Genomic DNA, 18698 nt, shown 5'->3' on the forward strand with positions numbered 1-18698 from the left:
CTCAGCGCAATACACAACACTCCAGGCATTTCATCTATAATGATGATATAGCGGTGGCTGCCAAAGTGAAGATGTAGAAGTCTGCTGAAGTGAAGATGTATGAAGATGTAGAAGAAAAGTGACTTCATCTTTGGATATACAAGTCCTTTATATGAGGTCTGTCATCCAAGCCCAAAAGCCATTAAGACTCAGGTGTGTACATTTCACTTATGGAATAGAGAAATTAAACGTGAATTGGTCATCATATGGCAAGGTAAACAGGTTCAGCATTGCCAAACACCTATATATATGAATGTTACTTTTGACCGTACACTGTCCTTCAAGGAACATTGCCATAACACCAGGCTGATGATCAGTGCAGGAAACAATATTTTGAGGAAGCTCACAGCCACCACCTGGTCCTCACATTCTGAGAACTTCCGGTGCTGCTTTGTGTGTGTTAGCTGCATTGTATGTTTCACCTGTATGAAGTGCAACTGCTCATGACAAGTGGGTTGACACTGCATTCTATGAGACCATCCAAATCCTGTTGTAATCTATGAAACAAACTCTACCTGATTGTTGGAATAGCTCCCCCCTATATCAGAAAGGCTGTCACTGCCAATGTGAGGAGGGCAAAGCGGATCGATGACCCTCATCATCCACTGCATGATCACCAAGTTGTAGTCTGTTGATTGAAATCTAGAAAGAGCTTCATCAGTGGGACTCAACCACTGGAGGGAACACCAGAGCCTGACCACGTCACCAGATGGAGGAGTAAGGTGGTGCCAGTTATCCCTGTCTTCAGGAAGTGATCTACATCAGCCTGTTTGGAGATCACTGTCATCTTACAGTGGACATCCCTCATTGCAAGATAACCATGCAGTTGATGAAGACATGTCTAGTGAGTGTGGAACAACACAAAATCCACACCACTTTTCCATATGTTCTCTACTAAAATGACCTTTCACAACACAGGACTTGATCAAGGCAAATAACAAAGCCATCAGAGTTGCTACATTCTGGAAATGCTGACCAGGCACAGAAATGATGAATGAATTGAAATTTTTCTGTGCTTATTGACAATATTCCCTACATGTACTAGTAGTAACAGAAATCAAATTCTTGACAAAAGTAAACCATTATAATGCTTAATTAATTTACCTCCTCACAGGATTTTTTAAATTTTTTACATTGTTATTATGCTCTGATGATGTAAACCCATATTTTTGTTACTATCTGTTTCTTTGGTTGCACCAAGGTCCACAGATATCACAAATTGTCTGGGTGGTAACATTTTACACACTGACTGTTGTTGGATGAATTAAAAGTTCCCTTTGTTTAGCTTTCATTATAAGACAGTTTTGACTGTGCACCCATTTTCAGTGTATGCATAAGTGTAACCCATCAGAATGGTTCTACAAAAATGAGCCAATGCCCAAGAACTCATTAGTTTGCAAATGTAATAGTGTAATCATAGAATGTTGTCCACATGATCAGATGTCACAAAGTGTTGTCTTCAACTCTGACCCACATAAGGCCAATCTGACAGGTTTTAGCTGTGCATATTTTTAAAAATGGAACTGTAACACCAGCACAATAAAAAGAAGCTCAATCTTATCCAACGACAGCCATTGTGGTAAAATATTATTATTCTGTTGTCCACTCCTACTTTTGGTGTTAAGTTTCTACAACAACCTAGTACACTCTTAGCCCTATCTAACAAATGTGTTATGTAGTAGACTGAAATCCTACAAAAAAGAACAATTTTTGTGCATGGGAATAGGGCTCACAAGTGACCAATGATATAAAATAAATCTCTGTTTTCTGTTATTATAATGAGCAATACTCTTTACGATGTTGCATAAACACACACACTGAAATAGTCCAACGCTATAATTATTATGTTATTCTGATTTCTTTCAGGGAAGAATAGAGTATCAGGGCACGTTCAGTGACATCCTGACAAATGATTCCAGTTTTTCAAATTTGCTTGTTAGCAGCCAAGAAGAGTCAGAAAAAGTAATGGAAAATGAACAAAGGCTTTTACAAAAACAGATGTCTGTCTCATCTGTGAATGTAAGTTGCTTGTATTTCCAACTATCGCATGTATTATGAGTGCTGAAGCAAGTAACATGTTTACTTCATATCGGCACACACTCAGCTGCAGAGTGAAAATTTCACTCTGGAATTACCCCCAAGCTGTGGCTAAGCCATGTCTCCACAATATTTTTTCTTCAATGACTGGTAGCTCTGCAAGTTTTGCAGGAGAACTTCTGTGAACTTTGGAATACAGGGGTTGAGGTACTGGTGGAATTAAAGCTGTGAGGACAGGTCATGAGTCTTGTTTGGGTAGCTCAGTCGGTATAGCAGTTGCCCACAAAGGAAAAGATCCAGAGTTCGAGTCTCCGTTGAGGACACAGTTTTAATCTGTCAGGAAGTTCCATGCTCATGTAACGTGTGAGGACTGATTCAAATACTAGACCCTTAAATATTTTATGAACATGAAACCAATCATCTGCAAAGTAACAACACTTGTGACAGATTGGGAATATATTCTGCAAGATACCATTACCATAAGGACAGACAAATGTTTAATTTTAAAAGCTTTTATAACCTTTTTTCAGGACATATATGGGAAACAAGATTTCTATCTTTCACCTGATTGAAGGAGTAACTTATTAAAAATTTTAAAAAGCTGTGTTTTCAGCTACACTTTTAAAATGTTGTATCTGCTTTCAGTAGTTGGTGCATGCACATTCATTCTGATAAGAGAAAAGTGCACCACAGGATGTTTAATAATTAGTACACATTCTTTTCTATTTGTAAGAAGCAGTGACACCTATCACTGAAAAAATTAACAGTCCTAGAAATTTTTCTTTTTTCGTTTCTGAAAATCATGTTTCTTCTTTTCTAATAGCAATACTTTAATATGTAATAATTTTTCTGGTACCTCTCTTCTTTTAGTAATGCTATAGGATTTATAGTTCTTTTTTTTCCTTTTAAGAACAATGAATTTTTATTTAGAAACTCATTTGACAAGAAAATTGCTAATTTTCAGTGAGCTAGTACGAAAAATACACTGACAGGAAAAAAATCGCAACACCGAGAAGGAGTTGTGCGACACAAATGAAAATTGGTAGGCATGTTTTTACATCTGAAAGATAATTTCTATTCATATTTTGCACCAGTTGCATAAGAATGGCACTAGTTGTGTCACTTTGAGGATGCAAATCAGGTTTTCTTTAAATACATGCTTCAATGGTCAGGAGCCTTAGTTACCTTTGAGATTGGGTGTGGTGAGTTGATGTTAGTCACGAATGCCTTTAAGGAGACAGACACACCATTATCAACACCTCACTAAGTTTGAATGAGGTCATGTAATAGGGCTATGAGGAACTGGATGTTTTTTCTGTGATATTACAGAAAGATTTGGCAGAAACATAGTCTCAGTACGCGACTGCTGGCAGAGGTGGTCACAGGAATGTACAGTCACAAGAAGATCGGGTTCCAGATGGCCACGTGGCACAGCCGAGAGCGTTCAGCGTGTGGCTCCGGCGTGTCGTACCGCATCTGAAGCAGCAAGTTGAGCAGCAGTTGGCACCGTAGTTATACACTGAACTGTTATAAATTGGTTACCTCGAGAACAGCTCCAAGCCAGATGCCCTGTCACTGCATTCCACTGCCGTTTGTGACTTGAGTGGTGTCAAGCAAGAGGTAATGGATGGCAGGCTGGAGGTGTGTTGTTCTTTCTGATGAAAGCTGGTTCTTCCTCAGTGCCAGTGATGGCCGTGTGTTTTTAGAAGTAGGTCAGTTGAGGGCCTGCAGCCAGCCTATCTACATGCTAGGCACGCTGAGCCTACATCTGGACTTACGGTCTCAGATGCGATTTTGTATAACAGCAGGAATGCTCTAGTGGTTATCACTTCCACCCTGACTGCAAATCTGTATGTCTGTATGGTGATGCAACCTATTGTGCTGCCATTCAAGAACAGCATTCCAGGGGCAGGGGGGGGGGGGGTTCCTAAAAGAATAATGCTCACACCACTGTCAAAATCCAACACGGTGTACAGAGAGTTGACGCGATGCCTTCGCTTGCTCGATCACCAGATCTGTCTTCTCCAATTGAGTACATATGGGACATCATCGGACGACAACTACAGTGGCATTCACAAAAGGCATTAACCGCCAATGTATTGACTGACCAAGTGCAACAGGCATGGAACTCCATCCCACAAACTGACATTCGGCACTTGTACAATACGATACGTGCATGTTTGCATGCTTGCATTCACCATTCTGATGGTTACATTGGTTATTAGTGTACCGGCATTTTGTATTTGCAGTGGCTTATTTCACTTACATTAACTTGTGATCTTGCAGTGTTAATCACTTAAATATGTTACCTTGACAAATGTATTCCAAAATTTAATTACTCGACATTATTTTTTTTTACTCTACATTATTTTTTGGTGTTGTGCTTTTTTCCAACAGTGTATATGTTGTTAAAACTGATGAGGTAAAAAAAGTATACAATAATACAAGCAATAACATGAGTCTGCAAATGAGCCATCTGCAAGACAATTAAGAATGTTTAGTTATGAACAGCCACTTACTTCAGTATGAAACACGGATGTTCACAGAAATTTATTGAACAGGGAACATAATTCCAAAATTGCCATTTTTAATAAAAATGTTGAGTGAGTTTGGAAAGTGTACCCCAAAACTTAATCGGACAGGAAGTATACGAAACATTTTGCATGTCAAAGGATCAATTGTTTCAACTCAATATTTTTTAAGGTATATTACCTTGAAACCTAAAATGTGAACATACTCAATTCATGTACGAAAAGACATCTTTTTGTATTATCAATACGAACACAGGATCTACCTTTTGGATGTAACCATCTGAAATTACATCCCCTATGTGGTGAAGTCCAGTGTATCCAACTGCTGGTTACCTTTTATATATATATATTCATTTACATACACACACCAGTAAAAGTACCAGCAGTACTCTTTGATATGGAGAAACTGGATATAAACTTCAAAAATGATTATTCAGTTTTGATGTCATCTGTAACACTTTGTTTGCTTACTATTCCAAGTCTTCAGTTTTCCAAAGTTGACTGGCATTTATTTTTTTATTTTATTTATTTATTTGGTCCTGTTGATTACATATTATACAGCCAGTGTACAAGCAATATAGGACAAGTCAATTGATGCAATTACAGTAGTACATGAACATTTATACATCATATTGCACAGACATTTGTTTATTTAACAAGAACAATTACTTGCCTGCAGTATTAAAGTCTGCATTATGCCAAAAACAGTTTAAGTGACTGTTTAAAATAGTAGAATAAGTGACAGTGCATATTTTTACGCAACTGACATATATAAGCAAGTAAATTTTCTTCATGGTCATGGTTTGAATTGAATACAAATTTTAACTGCATTCCTTAAGAAGAGGTTTAAGTGAATGATCAAGAGAGTGGGATACATGGGAGTTCACATTTTCTTGTAATGAAACAGATAAATTTACATTTTATCACCACAATTTCAGTTAAACTACAAGTAACAGCATCACACTTTATCTTTAAGGGAGTGCTTTTCTTAGGCAGTTTCCCCCACTCTTAAACCTTATAACTCTAAGTATTCATTCATTTTATAGAAAGTTTGTTCAATGAGGATTAATTTTAGTTTCCTTTTGAAAACCTGTACATTATTTATTTCCTTTTTTATATTGATGGGGAGCTTATTGAAGACCTTTATACCTGAATCAGTAACTCCCCTATGTACTTTAGTGAGAGTTGCAGAGCCTTGGTGAAAATTTTTCATGGTTGTGGATCTCATAATTTTTCTGAAGTAATTCCCTGTTGTTGACTACAAATAACACCAGTGAGTATATATACTGACCTGTGATGGTAAGTATCCTGAGAGATTTGAAGAGACCTCTGCAAGATGTCTCATTAGGACCCCACATATTAGCCTCACTGCTCGTTTTTGTATTCTGAAGACTTTTTCAACACCAGCAGCATTTCCCCATAAGATTATGCCATAGGAGAGAATAGAATGGAAATATGCAAAATATGACAACAACATTATTTCTCTGTCTACTAACTGATGGAGAGCTCTTAGTGCAAAGCATGGTGAGCTAAGTTTCTTGACCAGTTGATCACTTTGTTCTTTCCATCTTAGGTGACTGTCTATCTGGATTAATTAACGTATTATGAAATCTGTTTTGAAATTTACACTTTTGGGGTTAGGATGAAGCATAACTTAAGCCACTGCTAAAGATGGTGAATGTGGGAAACCTCCCTAAACAACATCAATTTGGCCAGTACAACTCACTCTTTAACAGCCCAAGGCTGAACTAAGAAAGATTACACATTACTGTGCAGCCAGGAAAGCTGAACTGCTGAATTCATATTTCCATAACTACACTATGCGCTGTGCTGCACTCCATGGAGTTTGGGGAGGTCTCCATCCCTGCAGTGGAGAAATTTTTAACATTGAAATTTCTCATTCTTCTTTTCTCTTGTAGAGCAGTGAATGGCATTTTTCATTTTCAAGTGATGCATTTGGGTCCACAGATGAAACAAAGATGTACAGACCTGTGATACTGCAAAACAATGTTTTTCAGAGGCTACTATAATCACTCTGCAGTTATAAAACTGAATGTCATTATAGGTCATCTTTGGTGACAGACAAACAATAGAGCACTGTTATAATGAAGTTGTGCAGCACCAGTAAGGGGTGTCCTTTCAGAAACTGTGTATGGACATGGCCATGTATACTGCAGACTTGTTTACTTTATGATACAAGTAGGTACCACAAACTGCATTCCAGTGTGTTGCAATGGCCGCTTTCTGCAATGGCCCCTTTATGCAACTCAGTAAGGGTTGTATGAGGAAAAAAGCAGAGAATCTATTGGGGTTTATTTTGGAAATGTACTGTAAATCTTCACATCTGCCTTGGTTGCAGGACATTGCTGAAACCACTGCCATGCACAGGAAAGGCTCCTCCTTACCCCTACCCAGTCGCCACTCACATCGTGCACTGGTGCTGCTGTTCGCAGTGTGGTCTCAGCTCTCTGAGACTGCTGGTGTGAGTGCAAGTTGCATTTATGTGAGTGTGTGTGTGTGCATGTGTGAATGTGTGCCTACTGCTGACAAGGCCTTAATGGCCGAAAGCTATAATTGTGTGAATCTTTCTGTTGTGCCTATTGCGACTCAGCATCTCCGCTATATGGTGAGTAGCAGCTTTCCTTCTCTGGTATTGTTACACTCCATCCTGGATTTTCCATTGTTTGAGTTTAACATTTTTGTTACAGTTATTTCACACTGTTGCACTAAGTGACCTTATTCACTGCCACATTCCGTTTTAGCACGTATCGCGTGCTATGAAACCTGTTGTATTGGGTACTTCACATGACCCAATACAGCCTGTTTCATTACATCTCCTACAGTCACTCAATGGTGACTTCTTCCCATACACCACAGCATCATCAGCAAACAGCCACAGGGGATGTAAACTTCTTCAAAAATATATCGCTGTTACAGCAATTTTGAAGCTAGACCTACGTTCGCTGACTCATTATTCTCCAGCCCAAACCACTGAGGATTTAAACTTGAAATTTGTAGAGGGTGTTGGTCTTATACTGTAGGCATCATTTCAGAAGGGACTGTTCAAAATTCCACTCCCTAGAGGATGAAATAGGGGACAAAAGATTTTTTGAGACTATGTCACTATTAAGACAGTTTTGTAGGTAGAACTACAGAAATTGGTATTTTATTTCTCAGTCAAAAATAAAAAAAATATATTTTCAGTATTTTTGGAAATTCAGCCACTACGTTGGTAAAATAGTGGGTGAAATTTTTTTTGAACATAAACCACTATTGAAGAACTACTAAAGCATTTTTAAAGCTACATCTATGAAAATTCATATTCGACTTCTCTGTTAGAAATTTAAAAAAATATTCATTTCAGTGTTTTTTTTTTTAATTCAATCCCCTAAGGGTGTGAAATAGGGAATTAAAAGTTTTATGAAAATATTTCATTATGAAAATATTTTAGAAGTTAAATCTATGAAAATTAGTATTGGCATCTCTGTTAGAAATAAAAGAATATGTGTTTGGCATTTCAGACCATAAGGAGGTGAAATTGAGGTTCAAAATTTTTAAGAAAATATTTCATTATATTAAATAAAATTTGAAGCTAAATCTACGAAAACTAGTATTTTACTTTTCTGTTGCATATACAGAAATATGTGTTAGGGGAAGAGAGTTTCTACAGAAATATCACCACAAGACTGCAAAAGACTTGATTAACAAAAACCTGGGACTCGAGCAATTAGAATCGCTTTTTGGCCAGAAGTACGTTCAGAAAAGACCAAGCATCTATGGCCTTAATCAACATGAACAGTTGAGAAGGGGTTGCAATTTGTGAACAACATAAAAATTTGATTAAAGTCTGTGCAGACTACACAGTCTACATAAGCAAAGCAGCAGACACGAAGCTAGTTAAATGATAATCAGTGGTATAATATCATTGACCATTATATTTGCATAATTTTATAATGTTCAACTTATATTTCCATGATTAATAAAGAAAAAAAGGATGATTAACAAACTGTAATTATAGCCATGTTTGCAAAATGCAAGAATCTAAAAAAAAAAAAAAAAAAAAAGGGACTGAGAAGCAATTGAAATGTAGGTAACACTTGATATGCTTTGATAATGACCTCAACTTGTACAAGAAACCAAAATGCCACCTAAGCCATTACAGAAGAAAATTTAGAGAATGGCGTGTTCATAATGCACTATAAATTTTGTCAAGTGTGTTACGTTGGTCTGTAATCTAAGCATAAAATATTTAAAATGCATCTTAAATCAAAATTCAAAAACACACTTAATTTTCACAAATATTGATACTAGCATCCTATTTGGATTTTTATAACACTGAAGTAACATATAAAACTTTGAAAGTCACTTTCAGTGAAAAGTAAATGTTAAAATAACATCTGGTCATCAAAGTTTCCAAACAAACACTGTTAAAAATAAGAATGATGTACTGTATTTTGACAGCTGTTGATCATTACATACAATCAGAATTTTTAAATGAAAATCATCAACATCAGTTTTTTATTTAGCATAAATGTGGTCTTCATTGGTCACGTCCAGAGGGGACTTAAAATGTAAACATTACGCTGAATCTTGACTAAGTGCACCTGATTCGGTACTTACACACTGGAGAGACAGATTCTATTTGGATATATTGGAATATAAAAGTGTTTTTGTTAAGTTTACTTATGTTGTAGTGTTGCACAATATTGTTGTTAATGGTGACATGTTCATCACCTTGAGTTATATAAAATCTGAAGCTTGGTTAAACCAGGAAAGACTTTCAAATTGTTGGCCAACTTATCCATTCTGGCAACTGACTATTAGTGTAGAAACTGCAAGTTGGAGACTGCAAACTTGATAGTGACAGTTATGCAGTTTCAACATCTTCAAGTCCTTCTGGGACAAAGATAAGCAATATGTGACTACTCGTCTTCATCAACAAAGCCAGAATGAGTTTTGCTGAACTCACAGCAGGTGCTAAAATTCCAGTCAGGAAATTGAGTCATCATCATAAACTACAGCAACAATGGGCTAAAATATATTGCTGTAATAGTTCTACATCATCAAATGCAGATTTAAATTTTATTCATTGGTTGTTGCTTTATACAAAGTTTAATAAACAATTTAAGCCAAATAAAGATAGTAAAGGAATTTGATGGTCCTGTATAATAATAATAATAATAATAATAATACCAATAGCTTTATTCAACATCGAATGGTACACTGCACATGTACAAAGAAACAGTAATGATTAAAGTTATTTGTACAATACACAAGACATTCTTCTGAATACGTCATTAACTTACAACAAAATTACAATAAGGTGTTTACTTATTTCTATTCACGTAATTTCACAAAGCATTTGTTGTTCTTCATATAAGTATGGTACTCTTCTAACGTGTAGAAATGGTGTTTTACTAAACATTTCTTAAGCTGATGTTTCAGTTTAATTGTAGGAAGAGCCATGACTGCTCTAGGCAGTGCATTAGCTAATTTTATACCTGCATACTGAGGCCCCTTTTCGTAAAGTGCTGTTCTGTGGCTGCCAATGTAAAATCTTTCTTTATTTCTAGTATTGTACTGGTGGAAATCTGAATAAGTGTTTGGGTGCAGTCTTTTCACAAGCAATATGGCTTTTAGAATGTATGTGTTTATAACAGTTAACACATCTGCTTTTGGAAACAAGTTGCAACAAGATTCCCTATATTTTGCTCTACACATTATTCTCACACCCCTTTTTGAAGAATGAGTAGCTTATCTAGATTATGGCTTTTAGAATGTATGTGTTTATAATACTTAACACCCCCCCCCTTTTTTTGGGGGGGGGGGGGGGAACAAGTTGCAACAACATTCCCTGTATTGTGCTCCACAGATTATTCTCAAACCCCTTTTTTGAAGAATGAGTAGTTTATCTAGATTAGCTTTGGTTGTTGCCTCCCCCCAAATTTCAATACCATAGTTCAAGTGAGAGGAGAAAAGAGCATGGTATGCAGTCTTTGGGACTGAAGTGTCTTTACAGAACTTGCTAATAGTACTGATGGCAAATATATTTTTTGACTACTTAGTTACTAGGGAGTCAATATGTGTGTCCCATTTCAGGTTGCTTTGGATTTTTAGGTCAAGGAATTTTGCACTAGACTCTTTCTACACCAATTCATTGCCAATGTATAATTTAATTTCATTATTCAAACTACTTTTGTTGAACTCCATCATACATGTTTTACTGGTGCTTACATTTAAGTGGCTTTCATTAAAAAAATGAACAATTTCTTTTGTCGCATTATTACATTCAGCCTCTAGTTCATTACACGATTCCTTTTTACACACAGTGGACGTGTCATCGGCATACAGAACAATTTTGGAATTTATAGTACAGTATTTAATATCATTTACATCGATCAAGAACAGAAGGGGGCCCAACACCGAGCCCTGGGGCACGCCATATTTTATGCAAGTGATCTCTGATTTGTAGACACCACTTCCCATTTTAAGTAGAACAAACTGTTTTCTATTGCTCATATAACACTTTATTAGGTCATAAGCAGCGCCTCTAATGCCAATGTTCCATAGCTTGTCTAATAGAATGTCAACGTTCACACAATCAAAGACTTTTTCCAGGTCTAGGTATACACCTGCCACATGTTCCTTGCTTTCGATACCCCCTAATACCTCTTCAATTAGTTGAGCAGCTGCAGTGCTAGTTGATTTACCTTTTAGGAATCCATTTTGATTTTCAAACATCAGGTTGTGTTTGTTAAGAAAGTTTATAATCCTGTTGTATATAACTTTCTCAACTATTTTGGAAAAGACAGGAAGGATTGAGACTGGTCTGTAGTTTTCTATTTTGTTGTTGTCACCTTTCTTAAAAATGGGTGTTACCTTTGCTAATTTTAGTCTGTCTGGAAAGGTGCCTGATTCTATTATATTGTTGACTGCTGCAGACAGAGGTACAGAGACATTTTGGCTACAGGCTTTTAAAACATTAGTATTTAGGCCATCATGCCCAGCTGAATTAGAGGGTTTTAAAGAGCTAATGATGCCCATTATTTCTGCACAGTTTGTGGGGGCTAGATATATACTATGGTCACATGTATTACCTTTAAAACTGTAGTGCATGTTTTTATGTTTGTCATTTATGGCTTCCCCTACAGAGGAAAAATATTCAAAGGCTAAAGTATATCAGGCTTTCAGGTCAAAGAACTTATTCTATGCAGAGAAAGAGAAGAAATGGTATAGGTAAATGCGACTTCGATGTACCCTGTTATGTCTCCTTCACCCATAGGATCTCTTTTACCATTCAAAATACAGGAAAAGTGAATAATTAAATAAAAATAAATAAATAAATAAATGGTATTGATTTATATTATATTAACAGGTAACTATTAAATTATGCTCCTGTCAACTACTCAACACTAAAATTTTATATTGAGTTCATTACTAACATTCCTTCCATTATTGGACATTAATCTTAGTTGTCAGTGTACCATGCTGGAGCCATAGATAGTTGAACTGTTACACTACCATTCATGACATACAGGCAAATATAAAAAAGAAAAAGAGTTCTGATGTAACTGCGACCAGGACGGTCGCGGGGTAGCAATGACGGAAGGCGCAGCGGGACCCGCGGAGAGGCCCGTGAACAACAACACAACGGAAGAGGATGGACATGACCAACGTAGGATGGAATGAATACAACAAGACCAAACAACAGAGTCACAAGGAAACAAACTCGTACACGAACCAGGAAGTAAGCAGTCTAGCGCAAAGCGAGGTGTAAACCGATGTAAGTGAGATTAGACTGACTGGCTGAGCGAGTGGCCAGCATTTAAGTACGCTATCCGGGGTGCCGCTATTGGCCGCTGGGACCACGTGTTCCACTGTGGCACCCCCACACTAAAAGCGGGCCAGGAAGAGCGCGCCGCCACAGCTTAAGGCGCAATGGTGCAGAGACCTCTATGGGTCTTCGACGTCCATGACGTCTGGCGCAGATTCAAATTCTGCGGCGTGCGGTACCAGAAGTTCAGTTTCATAATAACACTTCTTCGCCATAAAGTGGTGATCATATTCTTCTATGACAGAAGAGCAGTACATGTTTGACCAATAATGTTTCCTAATTGCAAAAGAGTATGCATTTTGGCATGAACTTGAGTTCAAGAGCTGATTAATGCCTCTTCTGTAAAAATAATATTTTCTGCTCTTGTTTCAATGGACAGTGCTTAGAATTTCATCATTATGGAGAATGACCATATAATTTTTTAACAGTTTACTTTCTACTCTGAAATATCCTTTGTTGTTTCCAAGAGTAGTATGCAGTTTTCCTAGTGTGTAAAAGAAGAGAGTTCTTGTTTTGTGTTAGTTTCCTGCTAGTGACTTTACTGGGAGTTTTATGAAGTGACCAGTTTACACTCTGATTTGCCTGCAACTTTTATCATTTTACGATCCAATAGACTACAGGTGGAATAGTGATTTGTTGTGCAGTGGTACCGATTCATTCATAAAATTGACTTACATATGTGTCATTGGAATGACAGAAGAGAGGGTTATTTATGGCATCCCCAAAATGACTGCTTTACCATGCTCACATAACAATGGAGCAAAGTAAAGTCACATTTGTTGTGACAGACGTATTTTTCTCCTTGATTAAATGGAGAAATAAACATAAAAGCAACAAGCAGGTAAAGAGTGTGTGCTGGAATGTAGGTGTTCAAAATAAACCATTCAACATGTGGTTAGTAGCAGTATGAAGATATGAAACTTCCTGGCAGATTAAAACTGTGTGCCGGACTGAGACTCGAACTCGGAACCTTTGCCTTTCGCAGGCAAGTGCTCTACCAACTGAGCTACCCAAGCACGACTCACGCCCCGTCCTCAAAGCCTTACTTCTGCCAGTACCTCGTCTCCTACCTTCCAAACTTTACAGAAGCTCTCCTGCGAACCTTGCAGAACTAGCACTCCTGAAAGAAAGGATATGTGGAGACATGGCTTAGCCACAGCCTGGGGGATGTTTCCAGAATGAGATTTTCACTCTGCAGCGGAGTGTGCGCTGATATGAAACTTCCTAGCAGATTAAAACTGTGTGCCGGACCAAGACTCGAACTCGGGAGCTTTGCCTTTCACGGGCAAGTGCTCTACCAACTGAGCTACCCAAGCACGACTCACGCCCAGTCATCACAGCCTTACTTCTGCCAGTACCTCGTCTCCTACCTTCCAAACTTTACAGAAGCTCTCCTGCGAACCTTGCAGAACTAGCACTCCTGAAAGAAAGGATATGCGGAGACATGGCTTAGCCACAGCCTGGGGTATGTTTCCAGAATGAGATTTTCACTCTGCAGCGGAGTGTGCGCTGATATGCAACTTCCTGGTAGATTAAAACTGTGTACCATACCGAGACTTGAACTCAGGACCTTTGCCTATTGCGGGCAAGTGCTCTACCAATTTGTTGAGCCCTTCCGGATAATAGGATTTGTCCAAGTCAGCAAAATAGCTGGAAGGTAGGAGACGAGGTACTGGCAGAAGTAAAGCTGTGAGGATGGATCGTGAGTCGTGCTTAGGTAGCTCAGTTGGTAGAGCACTTGCCCGCGAAAGGCAAAGGTCCCGAGTTCGAGTCTCGGTCTTGCACACAGTTTTAATCTGCCAGGAAGTTTCATATCAGCGCACACTCCGCTGCAGAGTGAAAATCTCATTCTGAGTATGAAGATGATTACTCATAATCCCCCTCCTCACCACTTTCTCTTACACACACACACACACAAAAAAAGGAATACACACATCCATATCAAAAGTTACTAGAAGAGATCATCATAATGAAAATTTCCAACCAAAAGCAGAAAAAAAATATGTAGTAGTATTATTCTAAGTAACTGTGTCATATCAAAAAGCCGTATTTTACTCTGTAGAATGCATACTGACTACTTAAAAGGTAAATCATAATTTATCAATCCATATGCTACATACCTGGAGTGAAACATTTAAAAAACCTAGAAGGTGAATAGTATATATTAATAATATTTGAAAATAAGAAATTAGAATTTACATTTTTAACAAAATTTGTGCTATATAAATATAACTGAAATGGCTTAGGTAGTTTCTCCATGGGAAGTTTCTTTTTAAGATTAGTTATTTCCTGCCCCTAAAAAAATAATTTGAAAACTGAAAATTGCAGACTTCCGTTCATGAAGATCAAGATGGAGATGAGCCTGATGAAAGTGCTGAGATGATAGAAAGAGGAAAATTGAACAAAGCTCTCTACAAAGAATACATAACAGCTGGCTCAAGTTATTGGCTACTTGGATGGCTTCTTCTTGTCCTCATAGTTGGGCAGGCAGCGTCAAACAGTGCTGATTTTTGGGTTACATACTGGTGAGTATAATTATACTGTCAGTTCAGATGTTAGTAAGTCTTTGCATCCTGTAAAGGAGTTTAAGCAGCATGAAACTATTCTTGTTTTCAGTCTCTCCTGCCTTAAAGGGAAGCTGTCAATCAGCAACAAATGTGTGAAGGAGTACATAATTCCTAATTACAATTGTTACTGCCATTAACATCATGAAACTCAATAGAATTTTAATTACTTTTAAATCCATCACTGTTAAAAAGCTAAATTTTTGTTTTATTCATAGGCAGTAAAGAACTAATAATGATACACTACATTTAAATTTTCAAGTAATATTTCCTGTCTACTTACCCTAATAACTTGTTCATAATTTCAGAGATTAATTACCTGTATCTGTACAATAAATATTTCTCTTTTCTTTTCCTTGACAAACAAGTTTCATAAATGCTTACATCTGGAAATTATTCTTTTGATCTACTCTCCTTCTCACCCTTTTTCTATATATCAATAGTATCCCATGTGATCCACTGGTATGAAACACAGACATGTATTGCAGGCTACAATCTCTCCAGATTGCTGGTGACACCACCTCACGGATTCAGGCTAAACAGTATAACCACACGCATAAACATACCATGTTTGGCAACAACTGCATCTCCTGCAGCCATCACAGTAATATGTGGTACCAGTTTTGCCTCTAGAGGCGCCACAATTAGCAGTGCCAACACAGTCACCAATTATCCTTCTGCTGATTATGTGCCTGCCAATTTTGCAGAAGTATTCTTCTGCCAGGCGACTAGAAAGGATACCGTCTGACTGACCAGATCCAGTTCTCAGCAGAAGTTGCCTCAAGCCGTGGTGCCGACTGCAATTGCCAGTTCCTCAATCGGAGCTCCAGTTGGCCAGCACTGTCGTATGCTCGAAGCTGCATCTAAGTCTTCACTTGACATCCTGTCCGAGCTAGCCGCTTCAGTTACCAATCCCATATCTTCACTTTTCTCCATATCGGCCACCGATGCCCACAATCCGAGTTGTGTACGAACTGTCACACCGTGCCTTGTCAAAGTCCTCTAAGCTTGGCTCAACACTGGCCACACCTGCACCTCTGTGCAACTCACCATCGCTCTTTCCTCTGCTGGCCATGTCAGTGGTCCCTCCAAGGAGCCACCTCTCAGCAGCAGGCACGTCTACCTCCAACTGTTACGAGCCTCCACCTTACTGGGACCCCTCTGCTGGGTTTCCCTCAAGGCCTGCTGCTCCCCACCAATACAGCCACACTTTCATTGCCCTTGTAAGAAGTCTTCTAGTGCAATAGAGTGTATTGAACTCTGAATGATTGTTTTGTTGTATTCTGGTTAAGTGTTAATAATGTCCATTTATTTCCTGCTACTTGGGCCACATTTTTGGCATGGTTCCCTCAGCTATGAAGCAAAACATGGCAGCTTCTGCTGCCATTTAAGTCAATGATTAAACTTACTCAAATAAGGCAACTGTTGCCAACTTATCTATATGTCAATTTTGAACATGGCCGATAATGCAGCAACCATAGACGAAATTTATAATATTACTTGAAAATACAGCTCTTCGGTGCAGCCGAAGAGCTGTATTTTCAAGTAATATTATAAATTATCTATATGTCATTAAAAATCAAAACAAATAAATAAATTTAAGTTCATTATTGGTGTCAGCTAAATTTTAGTTGTAATTGGAATGTATGTGTTTTGTGGAACTCTGGATTTTGTTCCCAAGTTTTGGTAGTTTCACTAAAAGCTGTATGTTAAAAGTATTCATGAAACTGAACGTTACAGTAGTTAACTATCATTTAATGTGACATGGCCATGTGTTTTTCCAACCCTCAAATAAGCTCACCAAACGTGCTATGAGAGGATGCAGAATTAACAGTGAGGCTGAATGACAGTACAGTTTTGATTTTCACATATGCAACTCTCTGTTAAACAAGATTGGTACATAAAAAGGAAGGAAAAAATCATTAGACTGATCCCGAAACCTCTAACCATCAAACCATCCATCCATAAATGCTTCAAAGTTGTAAATAAGAAGATGTTTTGCTGAAGGAATGAGTTTGGTCGCACTGGTGCATTGAAATAAACATATCTTAGTCACCTGGAAGTCTCTGATATTGAGCGCATGCACCTTGACAGTTACAAGTTAATGTTGTATTATTGGAGTATCAGCAAATGTAAAGTGGAGGTAGCAAGCATACACAAAAGGAGTGGAGTCAAATCCCAAGCTTTGGAACCTAAAGAGTGCTTTATTGGTTACTTCTTTGAATGGTATGCCATGTAAGTGAATGTGATGGCACTCATTCCACTACTTCAATTGTGTGTGAGCTACCACTAGGGCAAAGCTCAAGTTTTGTAGTGAAGCTGGGGACGATAATAGCCTTCTTCTCAGTAACATTTTAGGAAAGTTTTGCTGATCACATTAAGGAATTTTAGTACAGGGCTATAGCATTGTCCAAAATATAAGTTTATTTAATGGCCATTTTGCTATATCACTTGAAATAATTGTATGATACAACTCAGATTACACTACAGTTATAGTTTAATAAACATTTATTTTACAGGACAAATCAGGAACAGCTGAGAATGGACAGAATGAATCAAAAATTGTCATTTGAACTGCCAAAAATTGTTAATAGTACTGACAGATTTCTGTCAGTTAATTCTACTTCAGGATATTCAGCGACAACAGAATATAATGACACCACTGATTCCATACCACTGAATGACACTCTGTATGCACCTGAAACAGTGAAGGAAAGAAATATTCCAGGAAATGAGAAGCCTGAAATTTATATTAATAGTGAAGACGTTAATATCAGTTACCCAAATGAAAGCAACATTACAGCTCAAGAATCCTTCACAAGAGATGAATACATTATAATATATACAGTGTGCATTGCTGGAAGCATCATAATTACAACATACAGATCCTTTGTTTTCTTTAAAGTCACAATGAATTCCTCTCAAGGTCTCCATAACAGAATATTCAATGCTATACTTAAAGGAGCAATGAGATTTTTTGACACAAATCCCTCAGGTATGTAAAATAAATAAATTAGTGTGTTGTAGTGTTTCCTGACTATTATTATTGTTATTATTATTATGTTACTGACACACTGCATAGTAAGAACCACTGTCAGACAGTGTACAGTCACCCAGCAACAATTATTTCAAACCTTAGTAAATGGTTAAAAAGAGCACTAACAAAGCTTCGTAGACTGAGTGAGGAGTCACTCTAAGTAGTGATTTCAATTATTGATTTCTTCTTAGATAGTACTTGTCAAGGGCACTTAGAGTTATTACATCCAGTTTTGGTTTGTCCTCCTCAGTTACATTCCTAGCAAGAATAGGACATAGTGCAACAAAACATAATTTATTTCTAGATGCAATTTTTTGAGAATATTGTTTCTCATTCTTATTTTTAGAACCACTATATTTACATACAATTGTTCTGTAAAATTACATACTTCCTCACAAATTTGTATATCTTTTGTAACATACACAGTCTTTGGTAATGGAGAAAAACATTTGGTATGTTGCCAATGGATAATGAGTAATAGACTATGATGTGGGCTCTTCAGAATGTGGGTTCACTGAAAGGAATGAAATCAGGAGCACTTCTTTCCTGAAACCAAAAGATTAATATGATGATATTTTGTACAAAAAGGGTAGGAGCATTTGTGTGTGCTCTTTAGGCACATTTAGAGAATGATCCTGAAGTGGAAATGAGAAAAA

The 18698-nt window shown here is 37.5% G+C and overlaps 1 protein-coding gene across 3 annotated transcripts in view; it reads left to right on the forward strand.

Annotated features, from left to right (window-relative positions):
* The window catches only part of LOC126235665 (ATP-binding cassette sub-family C member 4-like), a 359166-nt gene that overhangs the window by 253010 nt on the left and 87458 nt on the right, over positions 1-18698 (forward strand). For all 3 annotated transcript variants that reach the window (XM_049944386.1, XM_049944385.1, XM_049944387.1), the window contains 3 exons: positions 1906-2058; positions 14770-14966; positions 17525-18000. In XM_049944386.1, coding sequence (XP_049800343.1) covers positions 1906-2058; positions 14770-14966; positions 17525-18000 — 826 coding nt within the window. The remainder of the gene's footprint in view (positions 1-1905; positions 2059-14769; positions 14967-17524; positions 18001-18698) is intronic.

The sequence above is a fragment of the Schistocerca nitens genome, chromosome 2, assembly GCF_023898315.1.
Source record: "Schistocerca nitens isolate TAMUIC-IGC-003100 chromosome 2, iqSchNite1.1, whole genome shotgun sequence".
NCBI classification, from domain to species: domain Eukaryota; kingdom Metazoa; phylum Arthropoda; class Insecta; order Orthoptera; family Acrididae; genus Schistocerca; species Schistocerca nitens.